The sequence below is a fragment of the Vipera ursinii genome (assembly GCF_947247035.1).
Source record: "Vipera ursinii genome assembly, chromosome: 1".
In the NCBI taxonomy this organism is placed as follows: Eukaryota; Metazoa; Chordata; class Lepidosauria; order Squamata; family Viperidae; genus Vipera; species Vipera ursinii.
This window is the reverse complement of record NC_139512.1, coordinates 10,400,773-10,421,248: the sequence shown is the minus strand read 5'-3', so window position 1 is coordinate 10,421,248 and position 20,476 is coordinate 10,400,773. Positions and strand designations below refer to the sequence as shown.

At 43.4% G+C, this 20,476-nt stretch overlaps 1 protein-coding gene across 1 annotated transcript in view; it reads right to left on the bottom strand.

Annotated features, from left to right (window-relative positions):
* Positions 1-8,463, bottom strand: part of MIER2 (MIER family member 2) — a 48,480-nt gene extending 40,017 nt beyond the window's left edge. The window contains exons 1-3 of the mRNA XM_083364300.1: positions 8,367-8,463; positions 6,310-6,473; positions 2,826-2,954 (exon numbers count right to left, since the gene is read on the bottom strand). Coding sequence (XP_083220426.1) covers positions 2,826-2,954; positions 6,310-6,465 — 285 coding nt within the window. The 5' untranslated portion in view covers positions 6,466-6,473; positions 8,367-8,463. The remainder of the gene's footprint in view (positions 1-2,825; positions 2,955-6,309; positions 6,474-8,366) is intronic.
* Between the last annotated feature and the right edge of the window lie 12,013 nt (positions 8,464-20,476).

Below are 20,476 nucleotides of genomic sequence, written 5' to 3'. Positions count from 1 at the left end.
TGGGCGATGGGAATTCGTTCCCGGCAGCAGATGGTCCTGCAAGTATCCCGGGCCTAAGCCATGTAGGGCTTTAAAGGTAAGAACCAGCACCTTAAATCTCACCCGGAGGGCAACCGGTAGCCAATGCAGCTCACGCAGGAGGGGTGTAATATGGGAGTATTGGGGTGCTCCCATCACTACCCGTGCAGCTGCAGTCTGCACCAGTTGAAGCCTCCGGGTGGTCTTCAAGGGCAGCCCCATGATAAAGGACCAAAATGGCAGGGACCTAACAGAGGCAGAAGAGATTAAGAAGAGGTGGCAGAATTACACAGAAGAACTATACAAGAATGAGCTTAACGTCCCTGATAATCACAATGTGGTGGTCACTGACCTTGAGCCAGACATCCTAGAATGTGAAGTGAAGTGGGCCTTAGAAAAGCTGAGCAACAACAAAGCTAGTGGAGGTGACAGTATTCCAGCTGACTATTCAAAATCTTAAAAGACGATGCAGTAAAAGTGCTACACTCAATTTGCCAGCAAATTTGGAAAACTCAACAGTGGCCACAGGATTGGAAAAGATCAGTTTACATTCCAATTCCAAAGAAAGGCAGTGCCAAAGAATGTTCAAACTATCGCACCATTGCACTCATTTCTCATGCTAGTAAAGTTATGCTTAAAATTCTACAAGCTAGACTCCTGCAGTATGTGGATCGAGAACTACCAGAAGTACAGGCAGGATTTCGAAGAGGCAGAGGAACTAGAGATCAAATTGCTAACATACGCTGGATCATGGAGAAAGCTAGAGAGTTCCAGAAAAACATCTACTTCTGCTTCATTGACTATGCTAAAGCCTTTGATTGTGTGGATCATAACAAGCTGTGGCAAGTCCTTAAAGAGATGGGTGTACCAGACCATCTTATTTGTCTCTTGAGAAACCTATATGCGGGCCAAGAAGCAACAGTGAGAACTGGACACGGAACCACTGATTGGTTCAAAATTGGGAAAGGAGTCTGGCAAGGCTGTATACTGTCGCCTTGCCTATTTAACTTATATGCAGAGCACATCATGAGAAAGGCAGGGCTAGATGAATCAAAAGTTTGCCGGAAGATTGCCGGAAGAAACATCAACAACCTAAGATATGCAGATGATACCATTCTAATGGCAGAAAGTGAAGAGGAACTAAAGAGCCTCTTGTTGCGAGTGAAGAAGGAGAGTGCAAAACTTGGGTTGAAACTAAACATTAAGAAAACCAAGATCATGGCATCCGGCCCTCTCAATTCCTGGCAAATAGATGGGGAAGAAATGGAGGTAGTGACAGATTTTATTTTCCTGGGCTCCAAGATCACTGCAGATGGGGACTGTAGCCAAGAAATTAAAAGACGCTTGCTCCTTGGGAGGAAAGCCATGGCAAATCTTGACAGCACACTAAAAAGCAGAGACATCACCCTGTCAACAAAAGTCAAGGCTATGGTTTTCCCAGTTGCAATGTATGGCAGTGAAAGCTGGACCATAAGAAAGGCTGAGCGCCAAAGAATTGAAGCCTTTGAACTATGGTGCTGGAGAAGACTCCTGCGAGTTCCTTGGACTGCAAGGCGATCAAACCGGTCAGTCGTAGAGGAGATCAACCCTGACTGCTCTTTAGAAGGCCAGATCCTGAAGCTAAAACTCAAATACTTTGGCCACCTAATGAGAAGGAAGGACTCACTGGAGAAGAGCCTAATGCTGGGAAAGATTGAGGGCAATAGAAGAAGGGGACGACAGAGAATGAGGTGGCTGGATGGAGTCACTGAAGCAGTAGGCGTGATGGTAGAAGATGGTAGAGGACAGGAAGGCCTGGAGGAACATTGTCCATAGGGTCGCGATGGGTTGGACACGACTTCACAACTAACAACAACAAAGGAAAAGGGAGTTGTCTCTTTCAGCCTTCTCCTGCGGCTCCCATTTGCAGAGAGAGACAGAGAGAGGCACTTGCGCTTCCCTTCTCTCCCTCTCCCTCTCCCTCTCTGTGTATAAAAAACAGAGTGGCCTCACGCTGTTCTCTGAGAAGCTGAAAAGCTTATTGGGCGGGGCTCCTGCCTTTGCTGCGTCTCAGCAGGAAGCAGCAGAGAGCAGGGCAGGAGAGACAGCCCAATAAGAATGCGTGTCAGCTTGTCCAAGAACAGCGTGAAGCCAGCTTGCCAGGTGAAGAGAAGATCGGTGAGAGGGAGAGGGGGGGAGAGAGGGAGGGAGGGAAAGAGAGAGAGAGAACTCATGCACAGCAGCCTCTATTTCTTTTTAACTAAACTCTTCAATCAAGCTCTCCCCTTCGTGTGTGCGCGCGCGCATGCGCACAAGTTTTGCGGCTCCCAATGTTTTTTTTTCCCTCTGGGAAAAAGGCCCAAGTGGCTCTTTCAGTGTTTAAGGTTGCCGACCCCTGGTCTAGTGGTTAAGGCACCAGGATAGAAACCAGGAGACGGTGAGTTCTAGTCCCACCTTAGGCATGAAAGCCAGCTGGGTGACTTTGGGTCAATCACCAGGAGATGGTGAGTTCTAGACCTACCTTAGCCATGAAAACTGACTGGGTGACTTTGGGCCAATAATCAGGAGTTCTAGTCCCGCCTTAGCCATGAAAGCCAGCTGGGTGACTGGGCCAGTCCCTCTCTTTCAAGCCAACTTGCTTCACAGGGTTGTTGTTGGGAGAGGAGGGGGAATAGGAGGAGGAAATTCTGGTGGATATGTCTGGAGTTATTTGTAAAAATAATAAAACAGGATAGAAATGAAGTAGAAAATAAAAACCCAGGAGCATCGAATCCTTACACACATACATCCCAACCGAGGCAAGGCAGTTTGGATCATCCCCTACCTACCTTATCCAGGGTCATGTCTGGGAGGTTGGGCGTAGCAGCATCGTTGCTCTCGCTCTCCTGCTCGGAGATGGCGTCCGAAGCCTCGTAGCCGTACAGGGCCAGCAGCTCTTCAAAGGGCATCTCACTGTTCTGAGCAACAAGACAAGAGAAACACTCCTTCAGTTCTGTCAATTGGGAACTTGCAAATCAGTGACACAGTATATAGCAGCATACAGGTAATCCTTGAGCTGAAGAAGCTTCTTGGAAGCAAAGCGAAACGTCTTCAAAAAAAACAACAACCCCACACTGGCACACATTAAAAATGAATTTCTGTTGCCCGCTCTCAAAAGTGTACACCTACGTAACACATAAACAGGAGTGTGCCTGTGCCTGCCTTTTCTGAAATCAACAACAATCTCATTTGTTTTTTCCAGTATTTAAAACTAGGCTGTTTTCCTTACATTAAAATTCATTTAAGAATTGTCTTGCTTTAGCAACAAAAATCTTGGGCTCGATTGTGGTCGCATATAAGTAGTTCTCGAATTATGACCGGTAGCGTAGCAACTGTTTGAAGTTCTGACTGATACCCCACCCCCCCACCCCCAAATATTTACGAGACAGTTCCAAAATTCTCACTTCTGCTCTGCTGCCCTGCAGTCAGATGACCACATTTTTGAACGCTTGGCAACCCCGTTGTGGTGGAATCCTCTGGCTAAAGAGAAAGGGGAATAAAGTGGTGGTCTCTTATGGAAGGTAGTGGCAAAGCCCAGATTGCAGTTGGTCCTCCGTTTACAACCCCAATCGAGCCCGTTTGTTAAGTGATATTTTGCCCCATTTTATAACCTTCCTTGCCACAGGTTTTTTTTTTAATCCCATTTATATCCCGCCCTTCTCCGAAGACTCAGGGCGGCTTACAATCTAAGAAGCACAAAGTCAGCTTATTGTCCCCAACAATCTGGGTCCTCATTTTACCTACCTCGGAAGGATGGAAGGCTGAGTCACCCTTGAGCCTGGTGGGACTCGAACCTGCACTAATTGCAGGCAGCTGGTGTTACTTAAGGAGGCATTAGCCCACTGCTCCACCAAGGCTCTTTTAAGTGAATCACTGCAGTGGTTAAGTTAGTATCATGATTGTTCAATGAATCTGGCTTCCCTCTTCACTTCGCTTGTCCGAAGGTCGCCAAAGGGTGTTCAAGGAAAAACCTTCACCAGGGTCCAGTCCAAGCCGGGAATATACAAAATGGAGAGTGCTTTAGAAAGAAGGTTGTAGTTTATTGGAGGAGAGCCAGAGAGAAAGATGGCTCTGGGGAAAAAAAAACCCTGACCAAGTGTAGTAGGGAGTGGTGGGTTTTTATACCCTCTTGGGCTTTTGTTTGGAGTTGTTCCTGTGGCGTGAACTTTGACCTGTGTCTGAGTGTGCCTTTCTGATATTCTGATGGTGGTGGGTTAATCCTATTGTGTCCCAAAGGTCTTCCCTAGGGCTGTGGCTGACGAGTGCTGGATTTTTTTGGTGTGAGGGATTGTCGATTCTAGGGATCTTTATCTAATCCCAGCTTTCTGACTCTGATCTTTCTGACAAGATTATCACATCTAATCCCAGCTTCCTGGCTCCAATTGTTGTTATTGTCCAATTGTTGTTCTTCTCAAGCAATAACATTGTTGTTGTTGTTATTATTATTATTGATCATTGCACAGTCAGCCAGGTGTTCAAACTGGATATGGCATTTTTGTCGACCTATCGAGTCCTTACCAAGGACCTGGGATAGGCAGATGTGGGATGTTTGATGGTATTACAGATATCGTCGCAGGATGGAAGCAGTTCCTAGCAAGGCCGCCTTTTGCAATTGACTAATGGCGAATTTGTCAATGCCGATGATGGTGTTCAAGTGGTGCTCCAGTTGTTTTGGGATTGCACCCAAGGCGCCTATTACTATTGGTACTACCCTTGCTTGCCTTTGCCACAGTCTTTCTATTTCTATTTGTAGGTCTTTGTATTTTGTTATCTTCTCCAGTTCTTTCTCGTCCATTCTGCTGTCTCCAGGCACTGCCACGTCCACTATCCAGACTTTTTTGTCTTTCTTATCGACCATTGTTAAGTCCGGGGTGTTATGTTGCAGTGCTTGTCTGTTTATTTATCATCATCATCATCATCATCATCATTATTATTATTATATAAAACTTTTATTCATAAAACATGAAACTCAGTCAACCGAACATTCAAATTGACTGGCACTAATGTTTGACATGGGTTGCTGCCAGCATCCTAGGTATTAACCTATTACTATTAATTATATTATATTATATTATATTATAATATTATATTATTATATTATATTATATTATATTATATTATATTATATTATATTATATTATATTATATTATATTATATTTATATTATATTATATTATATTATATTATAATATTATATTATATTATATTATATTATATTATATTATATTATATTATATTATATTATATTATATTATATTATATTATATTATATTATATTATATTATATTATATTATATTATTATTATTATAATCTGTATTTCTGCTGACCTGGTTTCTGTTTGGGGAAGAGAGACACCAGCCTGCGTTTACAAGTATCCCAAGTATCCCATGGTTACATGATTGAAATTTACGATGTTCTTCCTGACACCAAAAAACCTCCACCAACAATGGGTTTGACTGTGGTGTTCGCTTTACGACTGCAGCGTTTGCTATATGCTTAACGCCCCCCCACAAAATAAGGTCGTAAAATCAGATTAGTTGTTGTGATTATCTGCTTTAATAATCTTTCCTTATTCAAAGAAGAGAATATATTTCATTTTGTTTCAATTTGGAAAATCGCTTTTGGATTTTGTGCTTGTGATGGGGGAAAAAAATGAAACTCTTGATTTCGTTTTTGCTGGTTAGGTCGGTTTGTTGTTACAGAAGAATACATTTGAAACAAGCAAGCTTAGCAAAATCATATTAAGTAAAGTACAGTTGCAAACTGCAAAATTAAGCATAGCACAGACTTTGGTTCAAATACTTTTTACATGAGGCCTGATTTAGTTCACCTGGGCCTAAACCTTGCATAGGAGAATAGCCAATATTTTTGCTTTCCACATGTGCAAAAGTAAAAAAAACTCAAGTTGTAAATGTTATTATCTTCGACTGGGCTAAAGAAGACTTAGAAGTCAATGCTTTTTTTGTTCTCCCCCCCTCCCCCGTCCTACCTCACCATCTTCTCTTCTTCCTTTTTTTCCTTCCCTTAGTTTTCCATTACTTTTTATTTTCCTTTGTATTTTAGATTTTGGCGAGCTAGTAAAATTTGTAAAACGAAAAAGGATCGTCACGGCTTACAACTTCAATTGCCAAGGCTCAGTTACGGTCAGTTAGCCTAGCTGTCTAAAGTCAGCAAGGCTACCTGCGTAAGAACATATAAAATTTTCAAGATGCTCAAAAACCTAAGTTGGGTAAGAAAAGAAGAAGCAAGAAAGAAGCTTCCAGGCCCCTTACCTGGCAGGCATTGAAACTCTTCTCTATCTCTTCCAAAGGCTTCGCTTTCTCCTCGGCGTGATCTGGTTCCTCGTCGGCCTCCTCCGTCTTGTCCTGTAGTCCGTAGTTCTGGGACAGGATCTCAGCCAGGTTGAATCGGTGGTCAGCTGAGCCCATAGACACCACTGCGTGGATTTGAGGAGTGGGCGAGGATCAAAATAAATAAATAAATACTGTTAGCCACTTTGGAACCGTATTTTATTTATGTATTTATAAAATTTATAGGCCACCCATCTTACCTCAAGGTATAAACCTGAAACAACAACAACAACAATAATAATAGAGTTGGAAGGGACCTTGGAGGTCTTCTAGTCCAACCCCTTGCTCAGGCAGGAAACCCTATACCAGGGGTAGGCAGCCTTGGCTCTTTTTATGACTGGTGGACTTCAACTCCCAGAATTCCTGAGCTAGCATGGCTCAGCTTGGAAACCTCTCCCTTTCCCCTCAGCGTGGCTGGCTCAGGAATTCTGGGAGTTGAAGTCCACGAGTCATAAAAGAGCCGAGGTTGCCTAGCCCCTGCTATACAAATGGCTGTCCAGTCTCTTCTTAAAAACTTCCAGGGTTGGAGCATTCACAGCTTCTGGAGGCAGGTTGTTCCACTGGTTAATTGTTCTGACTGTCAGGAAACTGTCACGTGATCCCCTTTTGCAACCTTCTGACAGGCAAAGTCAAGGGAGGCAGCCGGATTCGCTCGACGACCGTGTTACTAACGTAACAAGTGCAGCGATTCACTTAACAACGGTGGCAAGAAAGGTCGTAAAATGGAGCAAAGCTCATTGAAAAAGCGTTCCCCTCAGCAAGAAGAAATGTTGGGCTCAATTGTGGTCGTAAGTCGAGGACTATCTGTAGGTCCCGTTTCTGTGTTGATTTTCTGTTCAGTTTTGATGCCTCCTTAAGGGCTCAAATTTCCTGTCTGGTAAATTCCCCCAGAGGGAAATCCCTCTCACCTACCACCTCCATCGCTGGACTGGATAAAAGTCAAAGAGACTGTGCAACACTTGAAGACAGGAGCAGAATAACAGAGTTGGAAGGGACCTTGGAGGTCATCTAGTCCAACCCCCCGCTCAGGCAGGAAACCCTATACCATTTCAGACAAATGTCTGTCCACTCTCTTCTTAAAAACCTCCAGTGTTGGAGCACCCACAACTTCTGGAGGCAGGTTGTTCCACTGGTTAATTGTTCTCACTGTCAGGAAATTTCTCCTCATTTCTAGGTTGCTTCTCTCCTTGGTTAGTTTCCATCCGTTGCTTCTTTCTTCTGGTGCTTTGGAGGATAGCTTGACTTCCTCTTCTTTGGGGCAGCCCCTGGGATACTGGAACACTTATGACTGGTCCTCACACTTACGACCGCTTCAGCATCCCAACGGTCACATGATTGCCATTTGCAACCTTCCCAGCTAGCTTCCAACGAGCAAAGTCAGTGAGGGGAAGCCAGGTTCGCTTAACGGCCGTGTGATTCACTTAACAACTGCACCGATGTGCTTAAAAACTGTGACAAAAAGGTCATAAAATTGGCCGTGACCTGCTTAGCAAAACACAAGCAACTGAAATTCTGGTCCCAACTACAGTCGTTAAGTTGAGGACTACCTACCTGTCTTACTTCTGGTGGAGATAAAAGCTGCTCTCTCTGATTGGGCAGCTGCAAAGTAGATCAGCCCACATTTACAGCTAGCTCTAAAGCAAGGGTCTTCAAACTTGGCCCTTTTAGGATTCGTGGACTTCAGCTCCCAGAATTCCTCAGCCAGAATGGCTCAGCTTGGAAACCTCTCCCTTTCCCCTCAGCATGGCTGGCTCAGGAATTCTGGGAGTTGAAGTCCACGAGTCATAAAAGAGCCAAGGTTCCCCACCCCCGGTCTATCGTGTTTTGGTATTTCTTGGTGGATGTGCGGCAAGTTGGTTGCAGAGATGGAGAACCAAAGCAGTATGAGGAGGAATATTAACGAACAACCATAATTTAAAATGAATGAAGAACAATAATTTTTAAAAAGGTCAGTCTTAAAGACTGGAACGTCCCCTTACCTGCCGTGGTATGAAGACTGGATCGCCCAGAACATAGATTATGTGCAGGATAAGACACAATCCTTGGACTTTGCCTCCCGATCGAGGCCTTCAAAGGAAAAAGAAAATGAGTTATTTCACAAATGATTATTTATATGACATAGATTTTAAATTTTGTCTTTCTGTAAAAAGAATCCAGATTGCTTTCTGGCTCATGCTGTTCTAAATTCCTCAGTTGTGCTAGTCTTCATCTTTAAGATCAGGTAAAGTATTAATAGGATAGGATAGGATAGGATAGGATAGGATAGGATAGGATAGGATAGGATAGGATAGGATAGGATAGGATAGAATAGAATAGAATAAACAATAGAGAACAGGATAGGATAGGATAGGATAGGGTAGGGTAGGGTAGGATAGGATAGGATAGGATAGAATAGAATAGAATAGAATAGAATAGAATAGAATAGAATAGAATAGAATAGAATAGAATAGAATAGAATAGAATAGAATAGAATAGAATAGAATAGAATAGAAACTGGAAAGGACATTGGAGGTCTTCTAGTCCAGCCCCCTGCTCAAGCAGGAGAACCAAACGGGATTGTCCTACTTTAAAAAGCCTTAGTAAGACCACCCTTGCAATAGTGCATCCGGTTTTGGTCACCACAATATGAAAAATATGTAGAGACTCTGGAAAGAGTGCAGAGAAGAGCAACAAAGATGATTGGGGGACTGGAGGCCAAAACATATAAGGAACAGTTGCAGGAATTGGGTATGACTAGCTTAATGAAGAGAAGGACGAGGGGGGACATGACAGCAGTCTTCCAGTATCTCAGGGGCTGCCCCAAAGAAGAGGGAGTCAAGCTATCCTCCAAAGCACCTGAAGGCAAGACAAGAAGCAACAGATGGAAACTAATCAAGGAGAGAAGCAACCTGGAACTAAGGAGAAACTTCCTGACAGTGAGAACAATTAATCAGTGGAACAGCTTGCCACCAGAAGTTGTGGGGGCTCCAATGCTGGAACTTTTTAAGAAGAGACTGGGGGAAAATGTCAATGGGGAAGCCAGATTCACTTAACAACTGTGTTACTAATTTAACAACTGCAGCGATTCGCTTAACAATTGTGGCATGACAGGTCGTAAAATGAAGCAAAAGTCATTTAATAACTGTATCGGCTAGCAACAGAAATTTTGGGCTTGATTGTGACCGTAAGGACCACCTGGACCAGCATTTTGATTGTTAAAGGAGATTGAGAATCTTTCCCTCTAGTCCAGGGCTCTTCAAACTTGGCCCTTGTATGACTTGTGGACTTCAACTCCCAGAATTCCTCAGCCAGCGTGCCCGGCTGAGGAATTCTGGGAGTTGAAGTCCACAAGTCATAAAAGGGCCAAGTTTGAAGACCCCTGCTCTAGTCATTGGTTGAAATCTCACATTTCCCACTAGGACTTTGGGCATTTCTATTCATCCACACTGGAGGAATTATTCATTTTTTCTTTTAATCCACCCCTGACACATCTTCAACTTCTGCTCTGAGGCAGAGATTTTTTCCCATTCCTGCTTTGTATCTGTGAAATCGTAAGAAATCACAGGGAGAAGATTCCATCTCCACTCTGCAGTGTTTTTTTTTAAAAAAAAATTCTAAAATCTCTGCTCATTTTGATATTTGATGGTTTGTGCCTTTCTTGACAGTGAGATGGGAAGCATAGACATTTAATACATAAAGAGCAAAACCCCCATCTTGCTCATGTAGGATATATTTCACTAATTTGTAAAATGCCTCTCTTAATAATAATAATAATAATGTTGGAAGGGACCTTGGAGGCCATCTAGTCCAACCCCCTGCTCAGGCAGAAGACCCTATACCATTTCAGAGAAATGGCTGTCCAGTCTCTTCTTAAAAACTTCCAGTGTTGGAGCATTCACCACCTCTGGAGGCAGGTTGTTCCGCTGGTTAATTTTTCTGGCTGTCAGGAAGTTTCTCCTTAGTTCTAGGTTGCTTCTCTCCTTGATTAGTTTCCATCCGTTGCTTCTTGTCCTACCTTCAGGCGCTTTGGAGAACAGCTTGACTCCCTCTTCTTTGGGGCAGCCCCTGAGATATTGGAAGGCTGCTATCGTGTCATCCCTCGTCCTTCTCTTCATTAAACTAGACATGTGTTGCAATGCGCTTTTCCCACTGGGCTTATTAGCAAATTGTGGATCTGTTCTCATTAGAGACTGCTTGTTGGCTTGGAGAAAGAATCTAGTGAATGCCAGGACAGGAGAGCAGAACCACTTGAAGTACAATTCAGAATCCTAAACCAGTGACTTAACATACATACACATATATGTTTTGCCTTCCAAATTCTTTTGAATGGTATTACCCAGAAACAGAGAATTTGATGCCAATGCCTAGAAATCTTAAATAACCTTTTTCAGATCGGGTGCCAAAAAAGACATTTTAAAAGCTGGCTCAGTGATTGTCGCGTGTAGCAGTTCAGATGAATAGAATATCTTTATTGTTATTTTGTAACTCAAAACGAAATTTAAGTGCTGTCCACGGTGTATACACTACACACAAGTCAAAACCACAAAGAAGAACATGCATTGTAGAGACATATTTTTCACATTCTATTCACCATTGCGCTGCCCCTAATATTGCACTTCAATGTTGCCCAACTACACATTTAATATGGTTACAGCTCTGGAATAAAAACAATTTTTCAGCCTATTTGTCTTTGTTTTTATTATCCTGTACTGTCTGCCAGACGGTAATAGTTCAAAAAAAAATGTCTGGGATGAGAGGAGTCTTTAAGAATATTTTGAGCTTTCCTAAGACAACAGGAACTGTACAGTTCGTCCAGGGGAGGGGGGGAGGAGAGGGCAGCCAAAAATCCTCTGGGCGATGGTAATGACCCTCGGCTTTCCTATCTGCTACTGTACAGCAAGCAAACCACACACAAATGCAACACGTTAGAATGCTCTCTATGGAGCAACGGTAGAAGATCACCAGCAGTTTTTCACTGTTGTTTCCTGAGAAGTCTGAAGAAATATAATCTCTTCTGGGCCTTCTTAACCAATGCTATAACATGAGCACTCCAGGTCAGGTCCTCCTGTATGGTAACACCCACAGAGCCTCCGCTGATTATCAGGGGCTGAATACAGGTTTATTGCATGCTTAACACTCTCTACAACAGGGGTGTCAAACTCAATTTCATTGAGGGCCGCATCAGCATTGCGGTTGCCCTCAGGGGGCCAGGTGGGTATGGCCAGGGTGAGTGTGGCCTACTGGGTGGGCGTGGCTAGAGTGCGTATGGCCTACTGGGTGGCCGTGGCCAGCTCTACATCGTATGCATCAAGGGTGCCTATGGGGGCCTGGGCAGGAGTGGGACAGATCTGAGGGTCTCTGGCAGAAGGAGGGTCTCTGGGCCAGGGCCAAGGCAGTGGAGGCCGTTCCCTCACTGTTTCCAGGATGGCTTCGCAGGCCACATGGAACCACTTCGCGGGCCAAATCCGGGCCCCGGGCCTTGTGTTTGACATGTCTGCTCTACAAGAATCTGAACTAATCACGGTCAAAGCAAATGGGCAGCAGGGAAGGGTCAAGGGAATTTGAGTTCTCCGACCTACACGACACCGCCACCTGCAATCCCAACTGATCCTATACAGCAGGGCTCTTCCAACCTGGCCCTTTTATGACTCGTGGACTTCAACTCCCAGAATTCCTCAGCCAGCCATGCTGAGGGGAAAGGGAGAGGTTTCCAAGCTGAGCCACGCTGGCTCAGGAATTCTGGGAGTTGAAGTCCACGAGTCATAAAAGAGCCAAGGTTGCCTACCCCTGGCTGAGGAATTCTGGGAGTTGAAGTCCACGAGTCATAAAAGGGACAAGTTTGAAGACCCCTGGGTTATAATGTCCTCACATGTATCTATCTGGCTCTTGAGAATATTGCTTTTATTGAATCAAGATATACTACATCCACAGCGTATTCTAGGACAGAGGTCCCTGTATTCTAAGACAGAGGTCCCCAACCTTTTGGGCACCCGGGCCTGGTACCGTGGAGAGAGATTTTTCCACAGACCGGAGTGTGTGTGGTTTTGTGTGCTGCCTGCATTCCACGGAGGGGGCTTTGCTTGTTTGTGCGGCCTGGTAACGGTCCACGGACCGGGGGTTCGGGACCCCTGTTCTAGGAAGCAGAAAAACATTATTGGAGATGGCAATGACAACTCACTGTTAACAAGAAGAAGAAAAAATACAAAAGTATCCGCAGCCTCAACAGCATCTGAACTTTACTTGTAAAGAAAATAATCAGGTAACATTGCTCTGTATATCAAACAGGCCATCATATCAAACAAATTGATCAGTCTCCAAAGGGATCAACCTCTTCACAGAATAGATAGGAGTGGCAGTGCCTCATAATGATTTGTTATCAGGGACATGTTATTTTAACCAAAATCTCTTTATACGGGAAAGGATACTAGGGAAGTATCCAAAGGAGGAAATGATACAGTCATGGGTGACTTTAATTACAGGTGGTCCTTGACTTAACAACCACCACTTAGCCCCAATTTTTTGTTGCCGAGACGTTTGATAAATGAATTTTGCTGCACTTGAGGACAGAGTACAGAGAAGAGTAAAGAGAAGAGCAAGAAAGATGATCAGGGGACTGGAGGCTAAAACTTACAAGGAACGGTTGCTGGAATTGGGTATGTCTAGTTTAATGAAGAGAAGGGCGACGGGGGACATGACAGCAGCCTTCCAATATCTCAGGGGCTGTCACAAAGAAGAGGGAGTCAAGCTATTCTCCAAAGCACCTGAAGGCAGGACAAGAAGCAATGGATGGAAACTCATCAAGGAGAGAAGCAAACTAGAACTAAGGAGAAACTTCCTGACAGTTAGAACAATTAACCAGTGGAACAACCTGCCTCCAGAGGTGGTGAATGCTCCAACACTGGAAGTTTTTAAGAACAGACTGGACAGTCATTTGTCTGAAATGGTATAGGATTTGCTGCCTGAGCAGGGGGTTGGAACCTTCCAACTTTATTATTATTATTATTATTATTATTATTATTATTATTATTATTATTATTATTATTACATGAAACTCGGTCAACTGAACGCTCAAATTGACTGACACTAATGGTTAACACGGGTTGCTGCCAGTATCCTAGGTATCAACCAGGTATCTCCTTAAAATGTAAGATGTTCCGAGTAGCGCAGTTTTTTGTAGCTTTGCTGGAGTCCTGATGTATTTTGCAAAGTTTTTGGACATAGTTCCCAGTGCCCTAATGACGATGGGTATCACTGTTACACGTTTCATCCATAATCGCGCAGTTTTGATGGCCAGGTTGCGGTATTTCATAATTTTTTTCAGTTCTTTTTCTTCGACTCTGGCATCTCCTGGTACAGCAATATCAATCAGCTGTACGCTTCGGTTCTCTGCAACTGCGATATCTGGCGCGTTGTGTTCCTATTATTATTATTATTATTATTATTATTATTATTATTATTATTATTATTTGCCACAGTTAAGTGAATTGCTGCTGTTGTTAAGTTAGTAACAGGGTTGTTAATTGAATCTGGTTTTCCCCATTGACTTTGCTTGTCAGAAGGCGGCAAAAGGGGATCTCGTAACCCCCGGGACAGTGCAACCGTCATAAATACGAGTCAGTTACCAAGCGTCTGAATTTGGATCACGTGATCATAGTGTGGGAAGTCAGCCCCCCAGAGGAGGAAATATTAAAAGGGCAGAAAAATAGATTCCCTCAAAAGCATGCCCAGTTTTTCTTAATAGCCCCAGGTCTCCCTCCCCAAAGCAGAAACCAACTCTATAGAAATGCAGATGTAAACCATTCAGGAAGGTTGAAGCTAAGAAGACTTAAGACATCTAAAATCTACACACCCCACCCAAACTCTAAGACAGGACATAATAGGATTAACTCACAGATGCCAAAGGGCACACCCAGACCCAGGTCAAAGCACATGACACAGGAAATACAAAGCCTCAAACAGGAACAGGAAACAACTCCAAACAAAAGGCTCCAGAGGGTATAAAAACCCACTCCCTACATGTGCTCACTCTCTCTTTTTTTCTTCCAGAGCTATCTTTCTGTCCGGCTCTCCTCTTCAATAAACTGTAACCTTCTTTCTAAAGCATGTTGTTTATTCCCGGCTTGGACTGAACCATGATGGAAGACTTTTCTTTCAACAACAGTTGTAAGTGTGAAAAATGGTCCTGAAGTCACTTTTTTTCAGTGCTGTTGTAACTTCGAAAGGTCAGCGAATGAACTGTTGTAAGTCAAGGCGTAACTCTATACCACGGGTAGGCAACCTCGGCTCTTTTATGACTCATGGACTTCAATTCCCAGAATTCCTGAGTTGAAGTCCATGAGTCATAAAAGAGCCGAGGTTGCAGGCGAGAATTGTAATCAATAATGATGGATACTTGGGAAACAATCTGGGTCAGAAATGTAAAATTTACACAGGCACAAAATTTAAGAGAGAATTTTTATAAGATGTTTTATAGATGGCATTTAGATCCTAAGAAATTGGCATTATTTATTTATTTATTTAATTTTATTTTTATTCCATTTATATCCCACCCTTCTCCGAAGACTCAGGGTGGCTTACAAGCTTAGCATGTATATGTATATGTATCCAAATTATCAACCTAAATGCTGGAGGTGTGGTTGTGATGATGCAACGTATTATCATATAAGCTTTTTGGATTAAAATTTGGTGGAATATGCAGAAGATATTTAAGAAAAAGATATAGTTTTCTCCACAATTATTTTTGTTGGGTATTACTATAGACTGTACTGCTATAAAAACTAAATTGATGTTGAATTTAATAACGGCAGCAAGACTTTTGGTAGCGCAATATTGGAAGGAGGAGGATTTGCCTACTATAGAAGAATGGACTTTAAAAGTTTTGAACCTGGCGGAAATGGCAAAAATTTCAGCATATTTGAAAGACCGTTTGCAACAAAGATATATCTTGGAATGGAGAAGATGGATGGATTACATTCAGAATAAATATGGGACTAAAAAGTTTCATTTAGCATTTGAATAAGTATTAGATTTATAAGATTTATTATTATTTAGTTATTTTTAAGGAGAGTTAAAGTGCGATAGGATTTAAAGCGTTATTATAGTTAGTTAGCATATTATAGTTTAAGATTGTTAGGGTCAATACCCTGTATTACGCTCTGGGAAGTCGAGGGGGAGGGAGGGGAAATTGGGTGGGGGTGAGGGAGGGATGGGTTTTATGTTTAAAATGTATCTGTAAAACTCTTTAATAATAATAAAAAAGAGCCGAGGTTGCCTACCCCTGCTCTATACACTCAAGGATGGGATGAATCCACACATTCCACTCGCAAGGCAGAATTTTTTTTTACAGAGTTAAAGCCTTACACTTTGACTGAGACCCGAGTGTCACTGATCCAATTGGAAGTGGTGACACTGTGCCAACCAAATTCAATTTATGCACGATTGAAAAAAAAATTTTTTTTTCAGGCAGCCCACAACCCACTCTCTCCACCTCTAGGCAGGAGGAGAAAAGTCCTTGAAAATGAAGCAACTGCTTCAAAAGCAGTTGAAAAGCAAAAGTTGAAGGGATCAAATCACTTCAGGATGCTTGTGTGTGTGGGGGCGGCGGCGGGGTGTTTCCTGAAGAACACATTCATAGACAATTTACTGCAGGTCAAGAAAGGTACTTGAGTGCAACAGCTCTCCAAAATGATTAATTAGCATTGTCAAGGAAGCTATTAGAGCAAATGGAAAAGTTGGCAAAATGAGCAAATAAAGAATCCATACCTGTGCTAAAAAAAATCCAAAAATCTAAACTAATAATGGGGGGGAGGTTTTTTTTTTTAGCAACCTCAAAGCAATGCTTTCCTAACACTGTACAAGGACAATTATTTGAGGATAATTATCAAACACGGTGGAAAGCATTTACTGAGACAAAATTGTAAAGTCTATGCCAGGGGTCATCAACCTGAAACAGTGAAAGAGCCACTCGGAACCGGTTCCCTCACAAAAGGAAAAACTGGGAGCCGCAAAAAATGCGTGCGCATGCGCGTACATGCATGCATGCGCAGAACAGGGTTTGACTGAAGAGTGGAGACAAGGCGAGATATGCACCTACCCTGCATATTTGAATTGATTGGTTGAACATTTTTAGTCTCTTTTTTTTTTTTTGGACTGCACATGGCAGAGGGCTCCGGAGCCGCGGGTTGCAGACCTGTGGTCTATGCAAACGCAATTCTTTTTTTAATAAAAACAACAACGTATCTTCCTGGGCTGCAAGATCACCGCAGATGGGGACTGTAGCCAAGAAATTAAAAGACGCTTGCTCCTGGGGAGGAAAGCCATGGCAAATATAGACAGCACACTAAAAAGCAGAGACATCACCCTGTCAACAAAAGTGCGTATAGTCAAGGCTATGGTCTTCCCAGTTGCAATGTATGGCAGTGAAAGCTGGGCCATAAAAAAGGCTGAGCGCCAAAGAATGGAGGCCTTTGAGCTATGGTGCTGGAGAAGACTCCTGCGAGTCCCTTGGACTGCAAGGCGATCAAACCGGTCAGTCCTAGAGGAGATCAACCCCGACTGTCCTTTTGAAGTCCAGATCCTGAAATTCAAATACTTTGGGCAACTAATGAGAAGGAAGGACTCACTGGAGAAGAGCCTAATGCTGGGAAAGGTGGAGGGCAAGAGAAGAAGGGGACGACAGAGAATGAGGTGGCTGGATGGAGTCACTGAAGCAGTAGGCGTGAGATTAAATGGACTCCAGAAGATGGTAGAGGACAGGAAGGCCTGGAGGAACATTGTCCATGGGGTCGCGATGGGTCGGACACGACTTCGCAACTAACAACAACAAATCTTCCGAATGGCGAGTCCTCATGTTATTTATCGGGACTTTTGAAAAGGCTTTTGACAAAACCTCTCCAGGGGAAACTTAGGAATAAGAGGTGCATATGAATCAACAAAAACAAAAGAAGAAATATAATATTCTTACACTGAAAGTGCTTTTCCGAAAGGCAGCTGGGCTTCTTGGATGAGAAGGGAAACGTTTTCAAAAGGGGGGGGGGGAAAACCCTCAAGAAAATCCAGTTACCTTTTGAAAAAGCACCTTTGGGGTGACTGAGACTCTCCACAGACTACAGAACATTCTTAACAGTATTGTACAGCAACCTAAAACAATGAAGTATGCAGTCATACGTATTTAAAAACGATGCTTTTCAACTTGTTCATCAATTGCCTAAGTGGAGGCGACTGAGGCGCCCAATTATTTATGAAAGTTAAAACAAGTGGTTCTGATAAAACTTTGGAGAAAAACAGCCTAGCTTCAGACATACCTTAACAGGATCTGTGCCAACAGTAATCAGACAGGATAGGGATATTGGAAAGGGGATAAAGAACTTAATGAAAATATCAACTAGAAATCCGCTTTTAAAAAAAAAAAGGCCGGTTGTACAAATGGCATCAGAAAATGACCAATATATTACTGTAACCTACTCTGTACGGGGCTGCCTTTGAAAATTACTCAAAATGCTCTCACTGGTCCAAAATGCAGCAGCCTGTCTACAAACTAGAAGTACAGATTTAGTTATATTACATCTAAAGTTGCTATGTTGGTTAAGAGTTCACTCTCTGATCCAATTCAACATGCTGGTAAAAATATGTGTGCCTCGCAGTCAGTCTTTCTGGAACTACCTGAAGAAGCTGGGGAACTGTAACCATCAACTTTAAAGCCATTACATCTTTGGGTGCATGAAAAACTGCAGGAGTTTATTTCTCATCCAGATTGGACCTCTCCTATATAGGGGAGAGGGTATGCCAAAGGATCTCACTCCATGTGCAAACAAGGGACCGTCTCCTGGTATAGCAATAAGTGGTTAGTAAGAGGGTCGAGAGAGGCAGCCTGGTGTAATGGTAAAGGCATCAGGTTAGAAAACGTGAAACTGGGAATTCTAGTCCTGCCTTAGGCATGAAAGTTGGCTGGGTGACTTTGAGCCAATCACCAGGAGAGGGTGAGTTCTAGTCTTGCCTTAGGCATGAAAGTTGGCTGAGTGACTTTGAGCCAATCACCAGGAGAGGGTGAGTTCTAGTCCGGCCTTAGGCATGAAAGTTGGCTGGGTAACTTTGAGCCAATCACCAGAAGACCCAGAGTTTGTTTATTTATTATTTATTACTGTAATTCCCAACCTGTGGTCTGCACACCATTGGAGGGGGCATGCAATGTTGTCATGGGGGGGGGGTGTGAAAGCTTGAAAAAATCTTATGATTTAAATCTTGAGTTAAGTCTTGGGGATCTGTGGCCATGGTCATAGCCACAAAAGGTATTTAAAGGGGGTCCGTGGTAAAGACAAGTTTGAGAACCACTGATCTACTAAATTTCTATAAATATATAAATGAAAAATAAAAATAATAAAGCCATCTGGCTTACTTTGGGCCAAAGTAACCAGGGACTGAGAATTCTAGTTCTGCCTTGGATATGAAGCCAGCTTGGTGTCCTTGGGCCAGTCACTTTCTCTCAACCCTAGGAAGGAGGCAATGGCAAGCCAATTCTGAAAAGTCTTGCCAAGAAAACTGCAGGGACTTGTCCAGGCATCTACAACAATCCAACACTATTGAAGGATGTAGAAAAAAAGGGAGTAGAGAATCTCATCCTAACAAACCTAAATAGAGCACTACAGTAAATATGTCTAGTTATCAAGGTTAATGCCAAGCCCCTACCAGCTGTTCATTATGAAGAAATTGAGGCTGTCACAGACTTTTTAATCAAATTTATGCGAAGGGGGGCTTAGGTTACAAAAGTCCTGACCACTTGATATGTTTACTTTGGCACTCCATTTATCTGTAAATTCTCTTAGAGAATTGGACTCCTCAATCCTCTTAATGACCATCTACAATGGTTATCCATTTTCACGACAAAGGATGTACAGATGTTTTCAACCACCATCTTTTTCCCAGCCTCTGAGAAATTACAGATAATTTCTTAAACGAGGCATGTTTTAACGATTTTGAGAGGATAATGATCTGTCCTTTTTCACTGACTTCACTTGAACAACCTATTAAACCAGGCTAAAGTGGAGTTGGGGACTGAATATTTCAGCATGTCTTTGATAGAACCAACCACAGTGTGACTAAACCATCACAATGGGTCATGTTTTGTTTGTTTGGGCAGAATGTGTGAGGCGAACACAAAACTTGGTGTGTGTGAATTCAGCCGCTGGCTTAAGTTTAACAGAGTAACAGAGTAACAGAGTTGGAAGGGACCTTGGAGGTCTTCCAACCCAACCCACGGCTCAAACAGGAGACTCTATACTACTCTGGGCAAATGGCTGTCCAGTCTGTTCTTAAAAACCTCCAGTGATGGAGCATCCATGTTAACTTCTGAAGGCAAAGCCGCTCCACTGATTAATTGTTCTCGTTGTTAAGAAATTCCTCCTTAGTTTTAGATTGGATCTCTAAGTTGGATGTTGGTGATTTGTGTTGTGTCCGGTGCTGCGACAGATGACTCGGAGACAGGTTTGGGGTTATTCTGTTTATTTCCACTCCACGTGGCCGAACTGGCCTTGCATGTCCAGGTTGGCCTTATATGCCCGGCGACTGCCTGACGCTAGCCAACCCCCCGGCTCTAATCTCCCGCCTTGCCTTGGTCACCCAACCCGGTGTCCAGGAATTCCCGCTGGCCAGGTTAGCCAATCAGGTGGCCAGACAGGTACATACAGAACACCCCTTTCCCCCCCAACTGTAAACTAATCTATACCCTGTTGCTCTTAGTCCCCGATTCATTTCCTTACATAATCCCTTAGGTATGTCGGAGATGTGTGTGCCCTGGCAGGATATCTCCCTGGTGGACTGTCAGGCCTAGTCTCCCTCCCCTGGACCGGCCTCGTTGGCACTGGCTGCTCCCCCTTCTGCAGGTGACCCACTGGCTGTGAGATTTCGGTGAGTACTCTTGGTGCTGTCTCGGTGAGTGGATCTGGTGACCCTAGTCTCGTTGTGGTAGTCCTGGTTGCCCCGGCCTCTCTTGGTCCGGTTACGCCCATGGTGTTAGGTCGAGGTTTGGGAGCTGGGAGTGGTTCGTAGTGTGTGTTACTTTGCTGCTGCTGAGTCTCTCTGGGTGCCGGTGGGGTATTCTCTGGGGCCCTTTTCC